Below are 17,874 nucleotides of genomic sequence, written 5' to 3'. Positions count from 1 at the left end.
CAGGAGCTACTCCAGCCGCTGCTGGCCATGTTCAATGAAGCCTATGAGCGGGGGAACTGCCAGCGTCCCTCCGCGAGGCAGTGATCGTCCCGCTCCTGAAACCAGGTAAGCCGGACATGGAATGTGGGTACTATAGGCCCTTGTCCATGCTTAATCAGGATAGCAAAATACTCACGGCAGTGCTAGCCAACAGGCTAAAGAGGGTAATCGGCAAGTTGATACACCCATACCAAACGGGTTATGTCCCCGGCAGAAATATCACAGATAACCACAGGAGGCTGCACCATATCATTGATCAAACTAAGGAAGACTCGGGCGAGATGGCTATCGTGTCGTTGGACGCGGTGAAAGCCTTTGATTCGGTGCGGTGGCCGTGGTTGAAAGCGACCCTGAAAGGACATGGAATGGGACCAGGATATACTAGATGGGTCCAGTCGCTATACAGTTCCCCTATTGCGAGAGTTAAAACTGGACCCACAATTTCAGACAAGTGGCAACTCAGCAGGGGGACCAGACAGGGTTGCCCCTGGTCACCCATGTTATACATCCTGGCATTAGAGCCACTAGCAATATGCCTGCGGCAACAATACAGGGAGGTGGGGATCCGCACGACAGGGGGCACACATCTGGTATCACTGTATGCAGATGATATGCTTCTCTACTTGCGCTACCCGGAAGAAAACCTGCAGTATGTACTGGAGGTGATGGATCGATAGGCCACCCTTTCGGGCATATCGGTTAACCCCGGGAAGTCTAGCTTGTTCCCCCTGGGAAGGTATAGGAGCACCCCATCGGCGAGGCTACCCGTCCTGCAGATACCCTGGCACACTGTGACATTCAAATATCTGGGTGTGGATATTTACCATAAAATAGAGATAGAGCACAAACATAATACAGAGAAAGTGATTGAGGGTATTAGGAATAGTATGGCGTTCTGGTCCAGGTTGCCCCTGGCCATGATGGGGAGAGCAGCTCTGCTCAAAATGGTCGTTCTGCCCAGACTCTTGCACTTCTTTGTGAATGTCCCATACTTGATCCCCAGACGCTTCTTTGTGAGACTCCATGGCATGTGCAGGGGCTTTATATGGGGCAACTCCAGGAATAGGGTGGCCCTGTAGAAGCTACAGAACACTTTTGATAAGGGGGCATAAACCAGCCAAACTTTGAACTGTATTACTTGGCGGGACAGCTGTTGTATGTGGCCAGGTAGTTGTCAGCGGAGGACTCGGCAGAAGCCAGGCTTTTGCAGGGTGACTCAGCCCCATACTTTCTAAGAGAGACAGTGTGGATGCATAAAACTAAGATGGTGGGGAGGGGGAGACTATTGGAGTTGGGCTGGGAAGTTTGGCGCAGAGCATGGAAAACGGTCGGCGACCCAGACCTGCTCTCTCAGCAAATCCCGCTGGTGGCTCTATGCGGGGATGACCCCCAATTCTTCGAAACGGTTCGCAGATACTGGGAACCGGTGGGGCTAGCCACCCTCGGAGACATATGGCAGGAAGGAGAGGTATTGGAGTTTGAGAGGTTGCAGAAGGAGACATGGGTGCATAGTGGCCAATACATCACATATATCAGGCTCTTGAATCGGGTAAGGGGAAGGTGGCCCAAGACGGCACTGGCGGAAGAACCTGATGCCACCCTGGAAATGATGTATGACGTCTCAGAGGGTGGCCATGAAATATCTAGGATATATGAGCTCTTAAGAGCGAAGGCAGAGAGGGAGCTACTCCAGCTAAGGCATGATTGGGAGGAGGAGATTGGAGAATCCATGACAGATGGACAATGGGATAGAGCTCAGAGGTACCACAAAAAGGTGTCCCAGAATAAGAGACTCCAGCAGATCCAGCTGTACATCACCCACAGAGCCTATCTGACCCCTGGAAGAATAGCCAGGTTTGGAGGCTCAGCCATACAGAAATGCCCCAGGTGTGGAGAGGAGGAGGCAGGGTTGCTGCACATGTTCTGGGCTTGCCCAGAGGTGCATAGATTCTGGGAAGAAATAAAGACAAAAATGGCCGGGGGGAGGGGGTGTGGTGCTGGATGTGGGGTCTGCTGGGGAATGCATGCTTGGGAATTTACCCAGGCCACGGAATTTAAAGCATATCAACAAAATGAAAGACCTGGCATATGTCCTGGCCAAGCGCAGGATTGCAGTGTGTTGGAAGGCAGCCCATAGGCCTAGAGTGGAGAGTTGGTGGGCGGACCTCCTGAGATGGGCAGAAGCAGAAACTGCGGTTTGGTTTGAAGCCGCCACAAGGGGGGGAGAAGAGGAAGTGGGTCCCCTAATGGCCTGGAGGCAATTGGTGACCTCAATGGCTACCCCTCACCAGGCCAGTCATAAAACAGAAGAATCAGATGAGTCAACAAGCACTGAGATTCCCGAAAATGCTCACGTGGATGACACCGATGAAACGGCTCGAGTTCGTGGGGAGGAAGGGGGGAGGACAGGAAATGTATAATGCGTTGATTTGGCATTGATTATGAACGTCCAAAAGTTGTAATGTTTGGTGTGATGTTTAAAATAATAAAAATTGTTTAAAAAAAAAAAACAAACAAAGAAGACCTGCAATTGTAAGCTACTAAGCAGATGCTACCTGCAGCCCAGATTGTAACGGGTAGGCAAGGCAGGATTATGCAGATTAACTGGCAGAAGATTCAAGCCTCGAGGAGACCACCAGGGGGCGCATGGAGAAAAGCTGATCTCCCTGTGCGTTCAGAGTTCAACAGGAGTAAAGAGACCCTGAGCCCCCATCCCCGAACAGGCAGCTGCTCCCGGTGGCGGAGCTCATCACACGCTCTCGCTGCAAGTCTGAAACAAATCCACCCACTAACTGCTGCGTTAGCCGAGTGGGAGGCAGAGTCAGGAGTGGCAGAGGATCCCGGGCTGCCGATGGTGCCGATAGAGAAGATACGCAAGTCCCGGCCCCACAATGGACTTTGGGGCAGGAGACCGGGGCGGTATGAAAGGTCCCCAGCAGCGGTGAGGCCCGCCTGCCAGGACCTGCAGTCTTCGAACGCCACCAGGCTAAAGCAGGAGGTGAGTGGTGCCCCGCAGTGGTGCTCCAAGCAACGCAGTGTGCCAGGAGCAGAGGTGTTGGCCGAAGCCCAGCTCCAGATCACTATCAGGATTCTTGTGCAGGAAGCGGGCCTTGGTGCCCCGGCACGGGCAACATCCTGAGGAGCGGCCTGGGAGAGTGGTGAGGCCCCCCGGAGAGGCAGTGAGGGTTCGCACGATTCTGCCGCCCGCCCCCCTCCCACTCATGGAGGAACTGTAGCACCGAAGCGGGAGGACTGGGTCCTGCCACAGGGGAACAGAGGAGAGGCCCTGAGGTAGACCCAACCTCAACCAAAGGTCATCCAGCCCTCTCTCTCGCTCTCTCCCTCTCTCGGTGTCTCTCTCTCTCTCTCTCTCTCTCTCTCTCTCTCTCTCTAGAGAAAGAGATAGAGAGACCAGCTCCACAAAATAGAGGGTCCACAGAGGAGGAGCAGAGCTAACTGTGGGCTTGCAGCAGAAACCGGGGGGAAGGGCGGGTGCCACACACACAACCGCCCATCCCCCCCACCGGTCATCAGCTTGAACTTTGGCCATGGGGGGACACAGCCCGCAGCTATATAGGAGAAGGAGTAGCACACACAGCCCACCCGGAGGAACCCTGCCACCGGGATTAGGAGGCAGGAGAGCTTACTCTAGAGTGTCAAGGGTGGACGCCCCCCCTCCTGAAGACCTAGACGGAGGACCCAGGAGGCCAGCTCATGCCAGGGGACGGGGATAAAACGGAAGGAGAGGGAGGAAAACTCCAACCCCATCATAGCCCCCTGGGCTCAAGGAGTGACCCAGCCTGAGGCCCAGGATCAACGAGCCTGAGATTGTCCTGTCACTCCCCTCGAGGTCTCGGCAATCAGGTCATCCCCCCGCATCTCCCTGCCTGGCCCATGAGCTCGAGAGACGCCCTACAGATATTTCAATTTGAGGGCAGGGAGAGAGGGGGAGCAGGCCTGGCTGCTCCAGGTGCCAACATGGAAGGGTACCCGGCAGCCACGAAGTCTGATGTGGCGCCCTTATGGAGGAAATTGGGGGCATTAGATCTACTCTTGACCAGAGGCTCGACAAAAAGGGATGGAAGCAAATCAAAACTTCAGTGGACACCATTGAGCTCCAAGCGGGGATGAGGTTGGCAGAACTGAAGAGGAGGGAAACGGAGACGACGCCCAAACTGGACAACGTAGAAAACTGGGTGTGCCCCAACAACCTGCGCTTCTTTGGCTTCCCGGAGAAAGAGGGGGAGACAGAGAACGACATCAGAAAAGCCATCAGAGAATTGATCTGCATGCTCTTCGAAGACGACACCACAGACAAACATATCATCGACTGGGCCTATAGAACGGGGGGGAGGCAGAAGGGGCCCGTGCTTGGTGCTAGCACGCTTCCACTTCTACGAACAAAGGACAAGGATCCTTGAATGTTCCAGGAGAGCAGGCCCCATCAATTACGGTGAAGCCCAAGTGACTATTTTCCAGGACCTCTCAGCATTTACCCTTGCGAGGAGAAGGAGGTGCGGCCCACTCACAAAATGGCTGGCAGAATATAAAAAGCTCAATACTCCACTGAGAGGCCCCTCAGGCCTATGCCCCGGTTTTCATGAGGGGAAGGTGGGCAGGGAGAAGTTTGTGCTGATTGTGGGGGTGAAAAGAGAGGTGGTTTTGAAGAGTATTTGCAAAGGGGGGGGCTCAAGAAGAAGTAGGAGTCTGATCTGATGTGAGTCCCAAGTCTGAAGAAGACTGTGTTCCTCAACATTTCCTAGTCTGAAACAGTTCATATTCAGGGTGAGACTCCCCTGAAGGAATCCTATAAAGACACTCAAATATCCTTTGGGACCCCTACGGTCCTGAACACTTTTGCAGAGGTTGCAAGCAAACTTTGTCGTCTCGTCGCTCTTTCTTTCTTTCCCTCGCTCTTCCTGTCACACCCCTTTCAGCCTTTTGCTCTCTGGGCTTGGCCAATCCTGGTTTACCGATTTCCTGACTTGGTCTGCTCTGTCCACTGCCTCCTCCACGCCAATCTTTGTCTCCAACCTTTGTTTGTCTCCAACCTCTCCCTGCCTCTGATGACCTCCTCTTCCTGTCTCTCTTCCAACCTCCTCCTGGTTAAACTCTTCAACTCATTCTGGCTCGGTCTGTCCTCTCCCTTATACTTCCTACTTCCTGATATTGCCTTTCTCCAATTACGTCATCTCCCTGATATTTCTTCAATGTACAGGCTGGGAGCGGGGGAGGGTACCATCATGGAGTGGTATCTTCTCAATGACAATACTATGAGTTGTACAGTATTAGAAATCAGTCTTACATTTTGCAACTTCATCTGCAAGCTCTCTTTCACAACTGATCCTCTTCCTCCTGTGAAGCCTCGAAGGAAAGCTTAAGTTCACAGGTAGGATAGCTAGCAACCAGACTTATTACATCATGGAAGGGCAAAAGAATATATGCTCGCAACATTACGAGACAACCGTGATTGCCAGGCTCCTTATTCTCTTCCCCTTTGCTTAACTCAACCAGTGTCAACTGTTAAATAAGTCTAAGGTTCTCAGTGATGCTTGGCACGTTAAATCTCTATTGGGGGAACTTCACATGTTCCAAAAATAGTCCTAAATGGAAATATAGCCGGTCAGATTGCCTTTTAGTGATTGATATTTTCTCATTACTTGGGGCTACCCCAACCTCCTCCTGTATGACCGGCGCCCGCCATCCCCCATTAGCTGCCAACCCACACCTGCTACTCCTTCCTCCACTCTCTCTGCCCCCCAAATCTCCCCCCCGACTGGTGTACCACGCCCCTGTAGCCCTCCTCTGAAAACCTTCAAAGGTGGAGGCCTCTAGCCACGATTAATGCTCGTTCTGCCATCAAACACTTTGTCGACATATGCCTCCTCCTTGAAGACATTGACCTCGATATCCTTGCTCTTACAGAGACGTGGTTCAATGCCAGCTCAGTCACTGCTTTTGTCCCTGATGGCTATAAAATCATCTCCAAGATTCGCCCGAAGCGTGGTGACTGTGGGGTTGCTCTGATCTTCCCTGAGTGGGTCCCTTCTTTCCTCATACCCACCCAGCCTTACTCTTCCTCTGAGAGCCTGGTTTGCAAGCTGGTCCTCTCTCCCACCTCCTCTCTGACTATTGCCCCTATCGACAAACATCGGTCCGATGAAACAAGTGTCAGCTGCTGCCTTCGCATCTACCTTCATCCTCCCTGCTCCCACCACAGACTCTACCACTGACTCTGCTCTCAGCAACCTCTTGCCATTACTAATACCCTTGACATTCTTGCCCCAGTCATGAGAATCCACCTGAAACATGCCTCCAAGCGAAACACCTGGTACGACTCTGTACTTGCAGCCATGAAACGTAAGTGCCGAGCTGCGGAACGGAATTGGCAGACCTTAGGCTCACCCTCTGACAAACTGGACTGTTGCCTATTCCAAAGGCAATACAGACTTTCCATCCGCACCAAGAAAAGGGCCCACATCCAGGCTTGCGTCTCCGGTGCATCCCACAACACGACTGAACTCTCTAAAATCTGCAGGGAACTAGCCAACCTTTCTGCAGTCTCCTCCTCACCTCTTCCATCCCAGGCCCTCTGCAACACACTGGACTCACACTTCACCACAAAAGCTCAGGGCATCCGGGGCATCCTTGCATACCTCACACACACCATTCCCCACACCCCCGCCTCATATGGCCTCCCATTCCCCCTGCCTTTCTCTCCTCCTTCACACCTATCCCACCTGATGAGGTCAGCAGAGTCGTCCGCTCCATGAAGATTTCAAACAGGCCTCCCCTTGCTCCTCCAGAACCATTAAGGACAATATTGGCTCTCTTGCCCCTCCACTTGATGATTTCTGCAACCACTCTTTTGCTCCTGAATCTTTCCCCTCCTTCCTTAAGCACTCCCTTGTGCGCCCCCTCCCGAAAAAACCTCCTGCAGACCCTTCTTGTCCAGCCAACTACTGCCCCATTTCTATCACCCACTTCCTTGGGAAACTCTTGGATAGCTGGGTTTCCCCCTAACTTACCCCACACACTGTACTTGTTGGTAGCTTCCACAACCAATCAGGGTTCCAAGCATCCAGAGGAACGGAAACTGCTCTTCTGAACACCCATGAGGAACTGCGCGCATCTCTCGATTCCAACTCTCCAGCTGTTCTCATTCTACTCAACCGCTCCTCTACATTCGATACGGTCAACCACTCCATCTTCATAAAATGTCTCCACGATACCCTAGGTATCTCGGAACGGTCACTGGACTGGCTGACCTCCTTCCTTAAAGACCATCTGTCCCTGGTTATTCTGGGCTCTTTCTCCTCCCCCACTTCTATCTCCACCTGCGGTGTTCCCCAGGGCTCCAACCTATCTCCTTGCCTCTTTATCTCTTATCTTGCTCCACTTGCACACCTCATTTCCACCTTCTCCCCCTAACTTCCAGCGCTATGCAGATGACACACAACTCTTCTTCAAAACTCTTCTTCAAACTTCCCTCTGACCCTCTCCTTACCTCCACCATCATTCCGGACTGCCATCCAGTCCTGGTGTACTTCCAATTGTATCTGCCTCAACGCTAGCAAGACAACAATCCTTCCTATTGGGACACCTGTTCCCTCTTTCCTCCCCTCACTTTGGCCGTTTTCTATGGGCTCTCCCCCCTCTCCTTCATCTGAAGCCAGAAACCTCAGAGTCATCTTCGACTCCTCCCTTTCCTTCCTCCCTCACATTCTGGACCTTGCCAAGAAGGCCCACTTTCAACTCTACCCACTGAAAGGAATTCTTCCTTTCCTCACCTTCCCCCAGAAGCTCAATGTCTCTAGAGCTTTGGTTCTCTCAAGGCTAGGCTACTGCAATAGCCTCTTCCTTAACCTACCATCTTCGAAGGGATTTTGTCCTCCGACGTATTCCTTATCTATGATATTTGTATCTCCAGCTTGCTGGCCTCGGAAATGTTTCTTTTCCCAGTAGAGGGCGCTGTGCGTCGACGTCCGTCGAGTAGGTGTTCCTCGTCAGCCACCGTATCGACGCCGACGTCATCATGCCTATAAATGGCCCCGCGCAGCGTCCGTTGCTCAGTTCCGTTTTTCCGCGCTTCGTGTGCCTTGGAATACCGTTGCTCAGTTCGTCAGTCGAAATATATTCATATTTCCTCGAGAAAACCGACTCGTACTCGATGGCTTCCTCCTCCGACCCGACGACTCCTCGGTCCGGTTTCAAAAAAATGCAGAGACTGTGGGAAGAAAATGTCGTTGACGGATCCTCACAGTATCTGTTTGTGGTGTCTGGGAATCGAACACCAGTGTTCGGAGTGTGAGGACTGCCTATCCATGACGGCGAAAGCCTTGAAGGAGCGTAAGGGGAAGCTCGAGAGAGGTAAGTCAGTTTTAACTTCCTCGAAAGTTTCCGCGGTAGAGTCGAGACATTCGTCTCCTCCCCGTCGAAAGCATTCTCGGTCTAGGTCTCGAAGTGGCGCCCACCACTCGTCGAGGTCTAGACACTCGAAAAAGAGACGTAGAAGATCTCCTTTGTCGTCGTCTTCTAGTTCCCCTGAAAGAGTACATTGCCCCACAAAACAGAGCTCTCAGGCTGAGTGGGAGTAATTCAGAAAAAAGATGCTAAGTGTCTTCGAGAAAACGGCCTCGACCCCCTCGAAGTCAGCTGAGGGTGATACCCCGGGTGAAAAGCCCAAAAAATCTAAACGCTGCGAGTCGAAGCACCCGGCGAAGAGTCGACCCGAAAGCGCAATGAGCCATCAGGAAGTAAAGCATCTTCGACGCCATCGTCGTAAGCCCCTTCGAAGCATAGATCGGCGCCATCAACGCCGTTATCGAAGGGTTCTTCGACGCATCCGTCGATTGAGTCGACGCCGACGTCGACGCCGATAAAAGAAAAAAACACGGCTACTCCACAGCCTACGGTTAGGCCAAGAGCCTCCGACACGACGCAGAGAGCGTCGTCGACATCCTCGAGCAGGGTTCCAATCCTTTCGAGTTCTACGGGGACTCTTCCAGTTTTCTCGACGCCTTTGACGGCGCCTTCGAGGATTTTTACATCGGTGTCGACGACATCGACCTTTTCAAGGCCAGTGATGATGGCTCCTTCTGCTTTAGAAATGAGTTTTGTCCCTTTTCACTCAGAACACCCCCCTTTAACCTCAATTTATGAGGAAAGGGAAGACTCAGATCAAGAAAGGCCTTTTGACCTGCAGAGGACCACATCACCTGAACCAGAGACTTTTGACTCTGACGAAAGAAGGTTCAAAGACCTTCAGGATGTATTAAAGGAAGCAAGTGGTTTAGACACTTTCCCTGAAGTGGAATTCGTCAAATTAGACCCAGGGGAACATGCTGAAACCCCTTATAGAACCCTAATGTCAAGAATCATAGAATTCATGGGTTGGTCTGCACCTTCACCTGTTTTTCAGCAGGATGACCTCACTGACATTTTGGATAAAGGTCCACAGGAGGATCCTGTGGTTCCATTTCACTCTGCCTTACAGAGAAAGATTTTAACTAACTGGGAAACTCCTGAAGTTATCCCTGAGGTTAACAAGAAGTTGTCAGCGAAATATAGGGTATCTGCTTCTGACCCTGAATACCTATCTAAACACCCTACTCCAGGGAGTCTGGTGGTCCAGGCTGCAACTTCATCAGGCAGTACATCTGCATACCCCACTGCTCCACAGGATAGGGATGATAAAAAATATGATGCCATGGCTAAGAAAGTTTTCTCGGCCTGTAGCATGGCTTTAAAATCTATGAATGCGACTTGTACGCTCGCTAGGTTCAGCCACACTCTTTGGGAGTGTGCTTCATCAGCGGCTGACTGCCTCCATGAAGGAGAAGAAAGGGACGCATTTTTAAATATCATCAGAGATGGTAAAGATGCAATGTGTGAGTCCCTTCAAACTGGCATTGATTCTGCTGACAGTATCAGCAGGGCCATGGCGGCAAGTACCACAATCCGCAGGCATGCGTGGTTGAGAAAGTCCGGCTTTGCTTCTGACGTACAGGCCAGAATTTTAAATATGCCCTTTGACGGCTCTTCCCTGTTTGGTAAAAAGGCGGATGACAGTTTGGAAAAACTGCAAACATCTAAAGCAGCAGCCAAGTCACTAGGAGCTGCAATCCGCCAAACTAATTTTCGTCCCTCAGGATCCTCTTGGAGAGGAAGGTCCTTTCGCTTTTATTCCTCATATGGAAGAGGCAGAGGACGGCCGGCTCAAAGAGGCCAAGGAAAATGTACCCGTGGTGGACGGGGTAGAGGAAAGAAAGCAGCATCAGCAGGAGCAGGAGCCGCTTTACCTTCGGCAACTGCATCAGCTGCTCCGAAACCACTCTGAGGTCTCCCATCACAAGACACCTGTAGGGGGCAGGTTAACTCACCATCTGACGGAATGGCAGGCTATTACGTCAGATGCTTGGGCATTGGAGACAGTTGCCCAAGGTTACTGCCTGCCTTTTCTACGCATCCCTCAGAGCCATCCACCGGGGAACAGCTCTCTGAAAGTGCCGGATCCGCTCCTCTTGCAGGAAATTGTAGACCTGCTAGAGAAAGGTGCCATAGAACAGGTACCTGTAGCGGACAGGAACAAGGGCTGGTACTCCCCCTACTTTCTCATACCAAAGAAAGACGGAGGACTGAGACCCATCCTGGACTTACGAGAATTGAACAAGTTCCTCAGGCAGGACAAGTTCAAGATGGTAACTCTCTCTCAGATCCTTCAGGCCCTCCAGCTTCAGGACTGGTGGTATCTCTGGACCTTCAGGATGCTTATTTCCATGTGCCAATCCATCCCAAGCACAGGAAGTACCTGAGGTTCGCAATTGGCAACTCTCATTATCAATTTCGAGTTCTGCCATTTGGGCTGACCTGCGCCCCGAGGGTCTTCACCAAGCTAATGTCGGTTGTGGCTGCAAGTCTAAGGAGGGAAGGTATTCACGTCTACCCCTACCTGGAAGATTGGTTGATCAGAGCAGTTTCTTCGGAACAAGCTCGGATCCAACTAGATTATATTAAAGAAGTCACAAATGATACCATCACAGAGACTCCAGTTCATTGGAGCAGTCCTGGACACGTCCCTGGGAAAAGCCTCGCCACCAGAGGTGAGGCCTCAAGATATTCTGCAGATGGTCACCAGGTTTCAAAATGCCCAACGTCTCCCAGCCTACGACTTTTTGAGGTTGCTAGGCCTCATGGCATCCTGCATATCCCTTGTGCCAGAGGCTCGCCTGAGAATGAGATCCCTTCAATGGGCACTGAGGACTCAGTGGTCACAATTCTCAGGGAGGATGACAGATCTACTTCAGATTCCAGTCAGACTGGCTCGAGACCTTCAGTGGTGGGCCTGTCGGGAGAACATTCTGAAAGGAGAACTGTTTTGGCAACCATGGCCGGAGATAACAGTAGTCACGGATGCCTCACTCACGGGGTGGGGAGCCCATGCCAACGACTTGACCATCAGCGGTCGTTGGTCTCCATCGGAGTCCAGACTACATATCAACCTGTTGGAGCTGAGAGCCATCAGACTGGCACTGAAGGCTTTTCTGCCGTCTGTACGGGGGAGAAACGTCCTGATAATGACGGACAATACAGTGGCCATGCACTACCTCAACAAAAGAGGAGGCGTAGGGTCACTGCCACTGTGCAGAGAGGCGATGCAGCTCTGGTTTTGGGCAATTCAGGAAGGAATCGCTCTATCGGCAATTCACCTAGCCAGAGAGAAGAACTTGCCAGCGGACGCTCTGAGCAGGCAGAGCACAGTCTCCCACGGATGGGAGATAGCTCAGGAAGTCCTTCAAGAGATCTTCGCCCTTTGGGCAACCCCTCAAGTGGATCTGTTCGCCACCAGTATCAACAGGAAGTTCGACAGATTTTGCTCAAGGGAATTTCCCCCGAGAGGAGCTCTGGGAGACGCGTTCATAGTGGACTGGGAGTTCCCACTTCTGTACGCGTTTCCTCCGGTCCCTGTCATTCCTCAAATGATCAGGAGGTTGAGAAGGTTTCGGAAGACCATGATCCTAATTGGGCCAGGAGAACGTGGGACCCGGACCTTCTGGACATGTCCATCCACCCTCCAATTCGTCTACTGTACAGAGAGGATCTTCTCTCGCAGAAGGGAGGTCAGGTTCTCCATCCAGCCATCAAGACCCTCAACCTTCACGCTTGGTATCTGAAAGGTTGAGGTACAAGGATTGGGACCTTCCAGATGACGTCATGGAGGTGTTGCTTTCGGCCAGAAGGCCAGCAACTAAAACTCTATACCGCTGCCGTTGGAATAAATTTTGCAGCTGGTGCAGAGAAAAGAATATCGAACCCTTTTCATGTGGTACACCTGCGGTGTTATCCTTCTTACTTTATTTGGCAAATTCAGGCCTTCAAGTTGGCACTATTAAGGGCTATCTCGCAGCGCTATCGATCTTTAAGCACACTGCAGAGGAGCCTTCATATTTCAAAATTCCATTGGTAATACAATACCTGAAAGGTCTAACTAATGTTTACCCTCCAAGACCATTCCAAGTTCCCTTATGGGACTTAAATCTAGTTTTAAACTTCCTAAAGGGTGCTCCATTTGAACCACTCCACTCTTGTTCCTTGAAGTTTCTCACCCTCAAAACTGTTTTATTGGTAGCATTAACATCTGCTAGAAGGGTTAGCGAGATACAAGCCCTATCTTGTAAACCTCCTCATACAATTTTTCACAAGGACAAAGTCGTTCTACAGGTGAAGCCTAACTTCCTCCCAAAGGTAGTTTCTGAATTTCACATTACTCAGAAGATTACTTTACCTTCATTCTATCCTCCTCCCCATCCGGGGAAAGAGGAAGAGAGACTACACAGGCTGGACCCTAAGCGAGCCTGGAGTTTTTATATCAGTAGACTTGCTAAAATTAGACAAGCAGGCCAACTCTTTGTAGGTTACGCAGGACATAAGTTGGGATTACCAATAACCAAACAAACCATCTCCAGATGTATTATTTTAGCCATTCTGGAATGCTACAAACTGGCAGGGTAAGAGCCCCCTCAAAATCAAAGGGCTCATTTGACCAGGGGTATCGCAGCCTCCTCAGCTCTTCAAAGAGGGGTACCAATTCGAGACATATGTGCGGCTGCCACATGGTCGTCCGCACATACCTTTACCAAATTTTATAGCCTGGATTCCTCCTCTAGTCAAGAGACTAGATTTGGCAAAGCTGCGTTACACTCTGTTCATTCTTAAAGAGTAATATGGCATCTCTTACTCCTGCCTCCAATTACATACCACTGCTATGGGAGTCTACCATAGATAAGGAATACGTTGGAGGACACAATCCCTTCGAAGAACAAGTTACTCCTTACCTGGTAACGTTCTTTCGATGGGATGTTCCTCCGACGTTTTCCTTATCGCCCCTCCCATCCATCCCCGCAGTACCTTTTCCCTTGTGGTTGCAGTTTACGCTCCTTCAAGGGTAGTAATCATTCAGGCAATAACTACCTTACTCTACAAAACGGAACTGAGCAACGGACGCTGCGCGTGGCCATTTATAGGCATGATGACGTCGGCGTCGATACTGTGGCTGTTGAGGAACACCTACTCGACGGACGTCGACGCACAGCGCCCTCTACTGGGAAACATTTTTTTCCGAGGCCAGCAAGCTGGAGATACAAATATCATAGATAAGGAATACGTCGGAGGAACATCCCATCGAAAGAACGTTACCAGGTAAGGAGTAACTTGTTCTTCTTCTCTATGACCCCTCCAGCTAATCCAGAATAAGGCTGCAAGACTTATCCTTAGCATCAAGCCGAGGGACTTCATCTCTTCAGTCCTAAAATCTCTCCACTGGCTCCCAGTTGCTGCAAGGATCAAATTCGAATCCATGTGCATCATCCACATGGCTGTCTGGGGCCCGGGAACCATGCTATCTACAACTTGCTCTTACTAAACACTCTCCCTCCAGATCTTTACGTTCCTCCGGCACCAACACTCTGGGTGTCAAGCGTTTCGCTAAACAGGCTGCTGTGGCCGATCTCTTTCCTCAGCAGGCTCCCTTCTTTGGAACAGCCTCCCCCTTCGTCTTCACCTTGAGCGGGATCTCCTCAAATTCTGGAAGCCCCTCAAGATACTCCTTTTCTCCAACTCCTTCCCTTCCTCCCTCCTTGCTAAACCTCCTCAGTTGCTGAGATTGGTGACCAGGGTCCTTATGTGTCCTCTTGGACCCTGGCCTCCTACACCCAATCACCTTCAGCCTCCGCCCACTCCCAGCACTTGCCTTGGCACCCACTGGCTTATGCCACTATATGCCTGCACTTATTTATTGGCAGCTGACCACTCATCTACGCACTTACAGCTGCTCACTCCCTATCACGTCCCTCCTGGTTCACTGAGCACTTACCCTCCTGGCCCCCGCACTCACTTTCCCTTCTCTCTGCACTTGCACGTTCTGAATGCTCACACGGCCTAGTAGGTCCGCCTCTATCTTTCATTGTTATTTTGATTTCATTCCTATGTTCCCTCCCCACTGCCCTATGGGCACTTTGAAACACAATTTACTTGATGTATAAGCGCCTTACATATGCACAATAAATAACCACTTACTTTTAACTATGCAGTCAAATCTGCTAACTAAAAAATCTAACTTTTCCATTAGCTCACAATTAAAGGCACTGGAACAAAAAACAACTTTGTGATAAGGTCCCTAGGTGTAGGAGTCGGATGGTAATCTCCCTCAAATGGCTTCCTCAACAGGCAAACTCCAAAGCCCCTTGGTAATCGTCATTTTTAGTGATCTCCATTAACTCAATCAAAATCATATAACTACATTTTGACATGTCCACAAGATGAACATGAAGGAGGCTGCTCTCCCCACTGCCACTCAACAGAGCCATGGTTCTCCTATTGTTAAGTGTTTTAATCGATTAGCGTCTTATATCACATACATTGCTCTTAAAATCTGTTGGCTGTGCCTGAGGAATGCTTTGATATGACACCTGGAAGGAAGCAGGAGCTGGAGCACACCAACAAAGTGGGAGATAGTGGATCCTAGGCTAGATGGCAAGGCAGTCGGTGAGATCCAATAGACTGCCAGGGTAAGCTAAAATGCCCAGGTGGACAAATCGTGAATCTACTACTGTCATGTCCAAAGGTTGCAACCCAGGTTCCAGGTATCACAATAGTTCCTAAAGAAAAAGGCGGCAGGGTTCAGTGAAGGGCAGACAGCAACATTCAGATACACCTGAAAACAGAACCATTTGCTTGTCTAAATCCCATATTGCACCAAGAATTCTATCTGGTGAATTATAATGGTATTGGTGTTTTTACACGCAGGGTCTAGTCTGGAAATAATTTCTATGTGTTGGCCGGCGGCTGTCACCCAGGGATAAAACCATTGTAAATGTTTCTCAAGTCTAATCCACTTTTTATCCTTTCAGGCAGGCTCTTATTACTACAGAACTAAATAGTCAAATGCAGTCGGAATCCCAGTTGTGCTCAAGCTGTGGACACTCACATTAATTTCTGCAAGATCAAGTTAGAGCTGGCTCCAGGATACTCTGAGCCATTCCTGCAGGAGACTGTGGCACAAAGGTTTGCTAAGAAAGCTATGAACTGCAATGTTTATGTTTGGGGTGCAAAGCTGTAGTCGGCCGTACAAGTATGGTTAATTACTTCAACAACAAAAAATGTGTTCAAATACATTACACTGTGCAGACTGATTTGCACAAATGAAACCATTCCTTTACTACAATGACACAGAACAAGCTGGAAAGGCAAATATGACATGCCTATTTCTGCAGTCCTTTTTCTTACAATTATATTGAGTGCAGATGGCTAGATGTTTACCGCTGTGCAGCAATTTCTAGGGCTATTCATCTTCCTTGGAGAAGACTTCCTTGGCCACGATTGAATATGTACCAGTTTTTGCTAATCTTGCTATTTATTTCTTTTCTTTTTTAGGTTGGAGGAAATCTGCACTGTATTATAGCTTTTCAGAGACTCAACTGGCAACGATTCGGTCCGTGGAATTTTCAACTTGGTAATATCAGACCAGAGTCCCAACCTCAAATGCAAGTACGTGGAATCGCCAAGTCAGAGAGTGAAGAAAATGTGTCCAAGAAGCCTCATGGGCGATTAGGAAGGTCCTTCAGTGCTGGATTCCAACAGGAGCTAGTCTGGAAAAAGATGTCTAATGTACAGGAGTTAATAAATCATGGACCGCGTGAGAGTGACACAGATGATGATGGGAATACTTAAGGAAATTGATAGTGTGAAGACCCTGCAAAATGATAGAAATGGTTTGTTGGTCTTGATGATGTCTGTTGCTGGGGATTCCTATCAAACTTGTATTCAGTGCAGAAGACTACCTCTGGTGAAATTAGCTGCATTGACACTTTATTACTTTTCGTCATGTTTGGTGGGTGCGGTATATAAGAGGAACAGGCATCTCATAAACTTTGGAAAATTATAGTAGATAGACCCTCACAGTAGTTGCAAGATTGCATGGTAAGTTTGGGGCTTATGTGATCGTGAATGGATTAGTTGTTGGTACCATGAGTGAGTGGGCAGGTTTGCGATCCGGTAGTAGGAACACTATTTGTATTAGAAATGTTGACTCCCTATGAACATAGTTTAATTCTTTAAACAGAATATTTGGCTATCAGTATGGGCATATTTGATTTGAATTACTGATTTCTGCAGACACAAATATTGTCATTTGTAAGGTTGTATTTTACTGAGATTGAAAAAGATGTGTTTTGGGTGAAAAATACTCTGTGGATGTGATACCGTTCATGTTACCATAGCCCTCTATGAACGAAAGTTGGTGTGTGAGGAACGTGTTGGATGTACATAACATTATGTTAATAAATCCTTTCTACTTCCCTCTATGTTGTCTTTCTGCTTCCTTTCTAATTATTTGCACCTTCAATGTTTTTAGATTGGAAATTATTTAAAATGTCTTACTTCTGGAGTAGCAATGCTTCAGAAGGGATATTTCTAAGATGTAGTTGATAAATACAGATTGGACTTTTAGAAAACATAACAAGTATTCAATAGAGTTTATTATTTAGAATACTTTAAAGACAAAGTTGTTTAGACTTTTAGGTTATATTATGAAGACAGCCTTCATAGACAACGCCGTATATGGTGCATGACATTCAAACACCTCTATTACACATGTGGTCAAACAGAAATATTGTATTTAATAGCGGTAGGAATGACATAGCAATGCTATCTTTGTCCTGTTATGGTAATGTCATATCTGAGAATAACACTTTTCTGCACCTTGATCCATATATATTTAGTAAAAATGTATTGTATTATATTTCATACTGGTTTTCTTAACAAATAAGCTATATTTGACACTTAGTAAATTGTTGAAGAGATTGCACGTTTTCCCATCATACTGTTGCTTTTACCTTTCTTCAACATCATGAAGCCTTTATCGCCCAATAAAATGTGTTTTTTACTTTATATGCAGCCTTGTTTGTTGTGGATAAGCCTTAATGTGATATTTCATTTTCATGACAACAAACATAGCTATGGTCCAGAAACATGTGTGTACCCCAGCCCACAGATAAGAGGCCTGATTCATGGAACGTTTTCCTATGGGATTGGGCCATTATAAAATACTTCCATGAATCCGGCCCAAGGGGTGTAACGTTTTCCTATGGGATTGCGCCATTATAAAATACTTCCATGAATCCGGCCCAAGGGATGTATCGGCCACTTTTCCTCACTAAAAATATGCAATTACTCCCAACAAATAATAACAGGGAGTAAAAATACTCCGCAAAAAATGAGGAAACTGACACTTAGAACCTTGGTCACCTGCTTTCACCCACACAACTCCATGGATATGTT

At 48.9% G+C, this 17,874-nt stretch overlaps 1 protein-coding gene across 2 annotated transcripts in view; it reads left to right on the top strand.

Annotated features, from left to right (window-relative positions):
• Positions 1-17,484, top strand: part of BIVM (basic, immunoglobulin-like variable motif containing) — a 446,759-nt gene extending 429,275 nt beyond the window's left edge. For both annotated transcript variants that reach the window (XM_069637055.1, XM_069637056.1), the window contains one exon: positions 15,970-17,484. In XM_069637055.1, coding sequence (XP_069493156.1) covers positions 15,970-16,266 — 297 coding nt within the window. In that variant the 3' untranslated portion in view covers positions 16,267-17,484. The remainder of the gene's footprint in view (positions 1-15,969) is intronic.
• The last annotated feature ends 390 nt before the right edge of the window (positions 17,485-17,874 follow it).

The sequence above is a fragment of the Ambystoma mexicanum genome, chromosome 7p (assembly GCF_040938575.1).
Source record: "Ambystoma mexicanum isolate Mex_15411 chromosome 7p, UKY_AmexF1_1, whole genome shotgun sequence".
Classification (NCBI taxonomy): Eukaryota; Metazoa; Chordata; class Amphibia; order Caudata; family Ambystomatidae; genus Ambystoma; species Ambystoma mexicanum.
The sequence above is the reverse complement of the archived record's forward strand: the minus strand, read 5'-3'. Positions and strand labels throughout refer to the sequence as shown.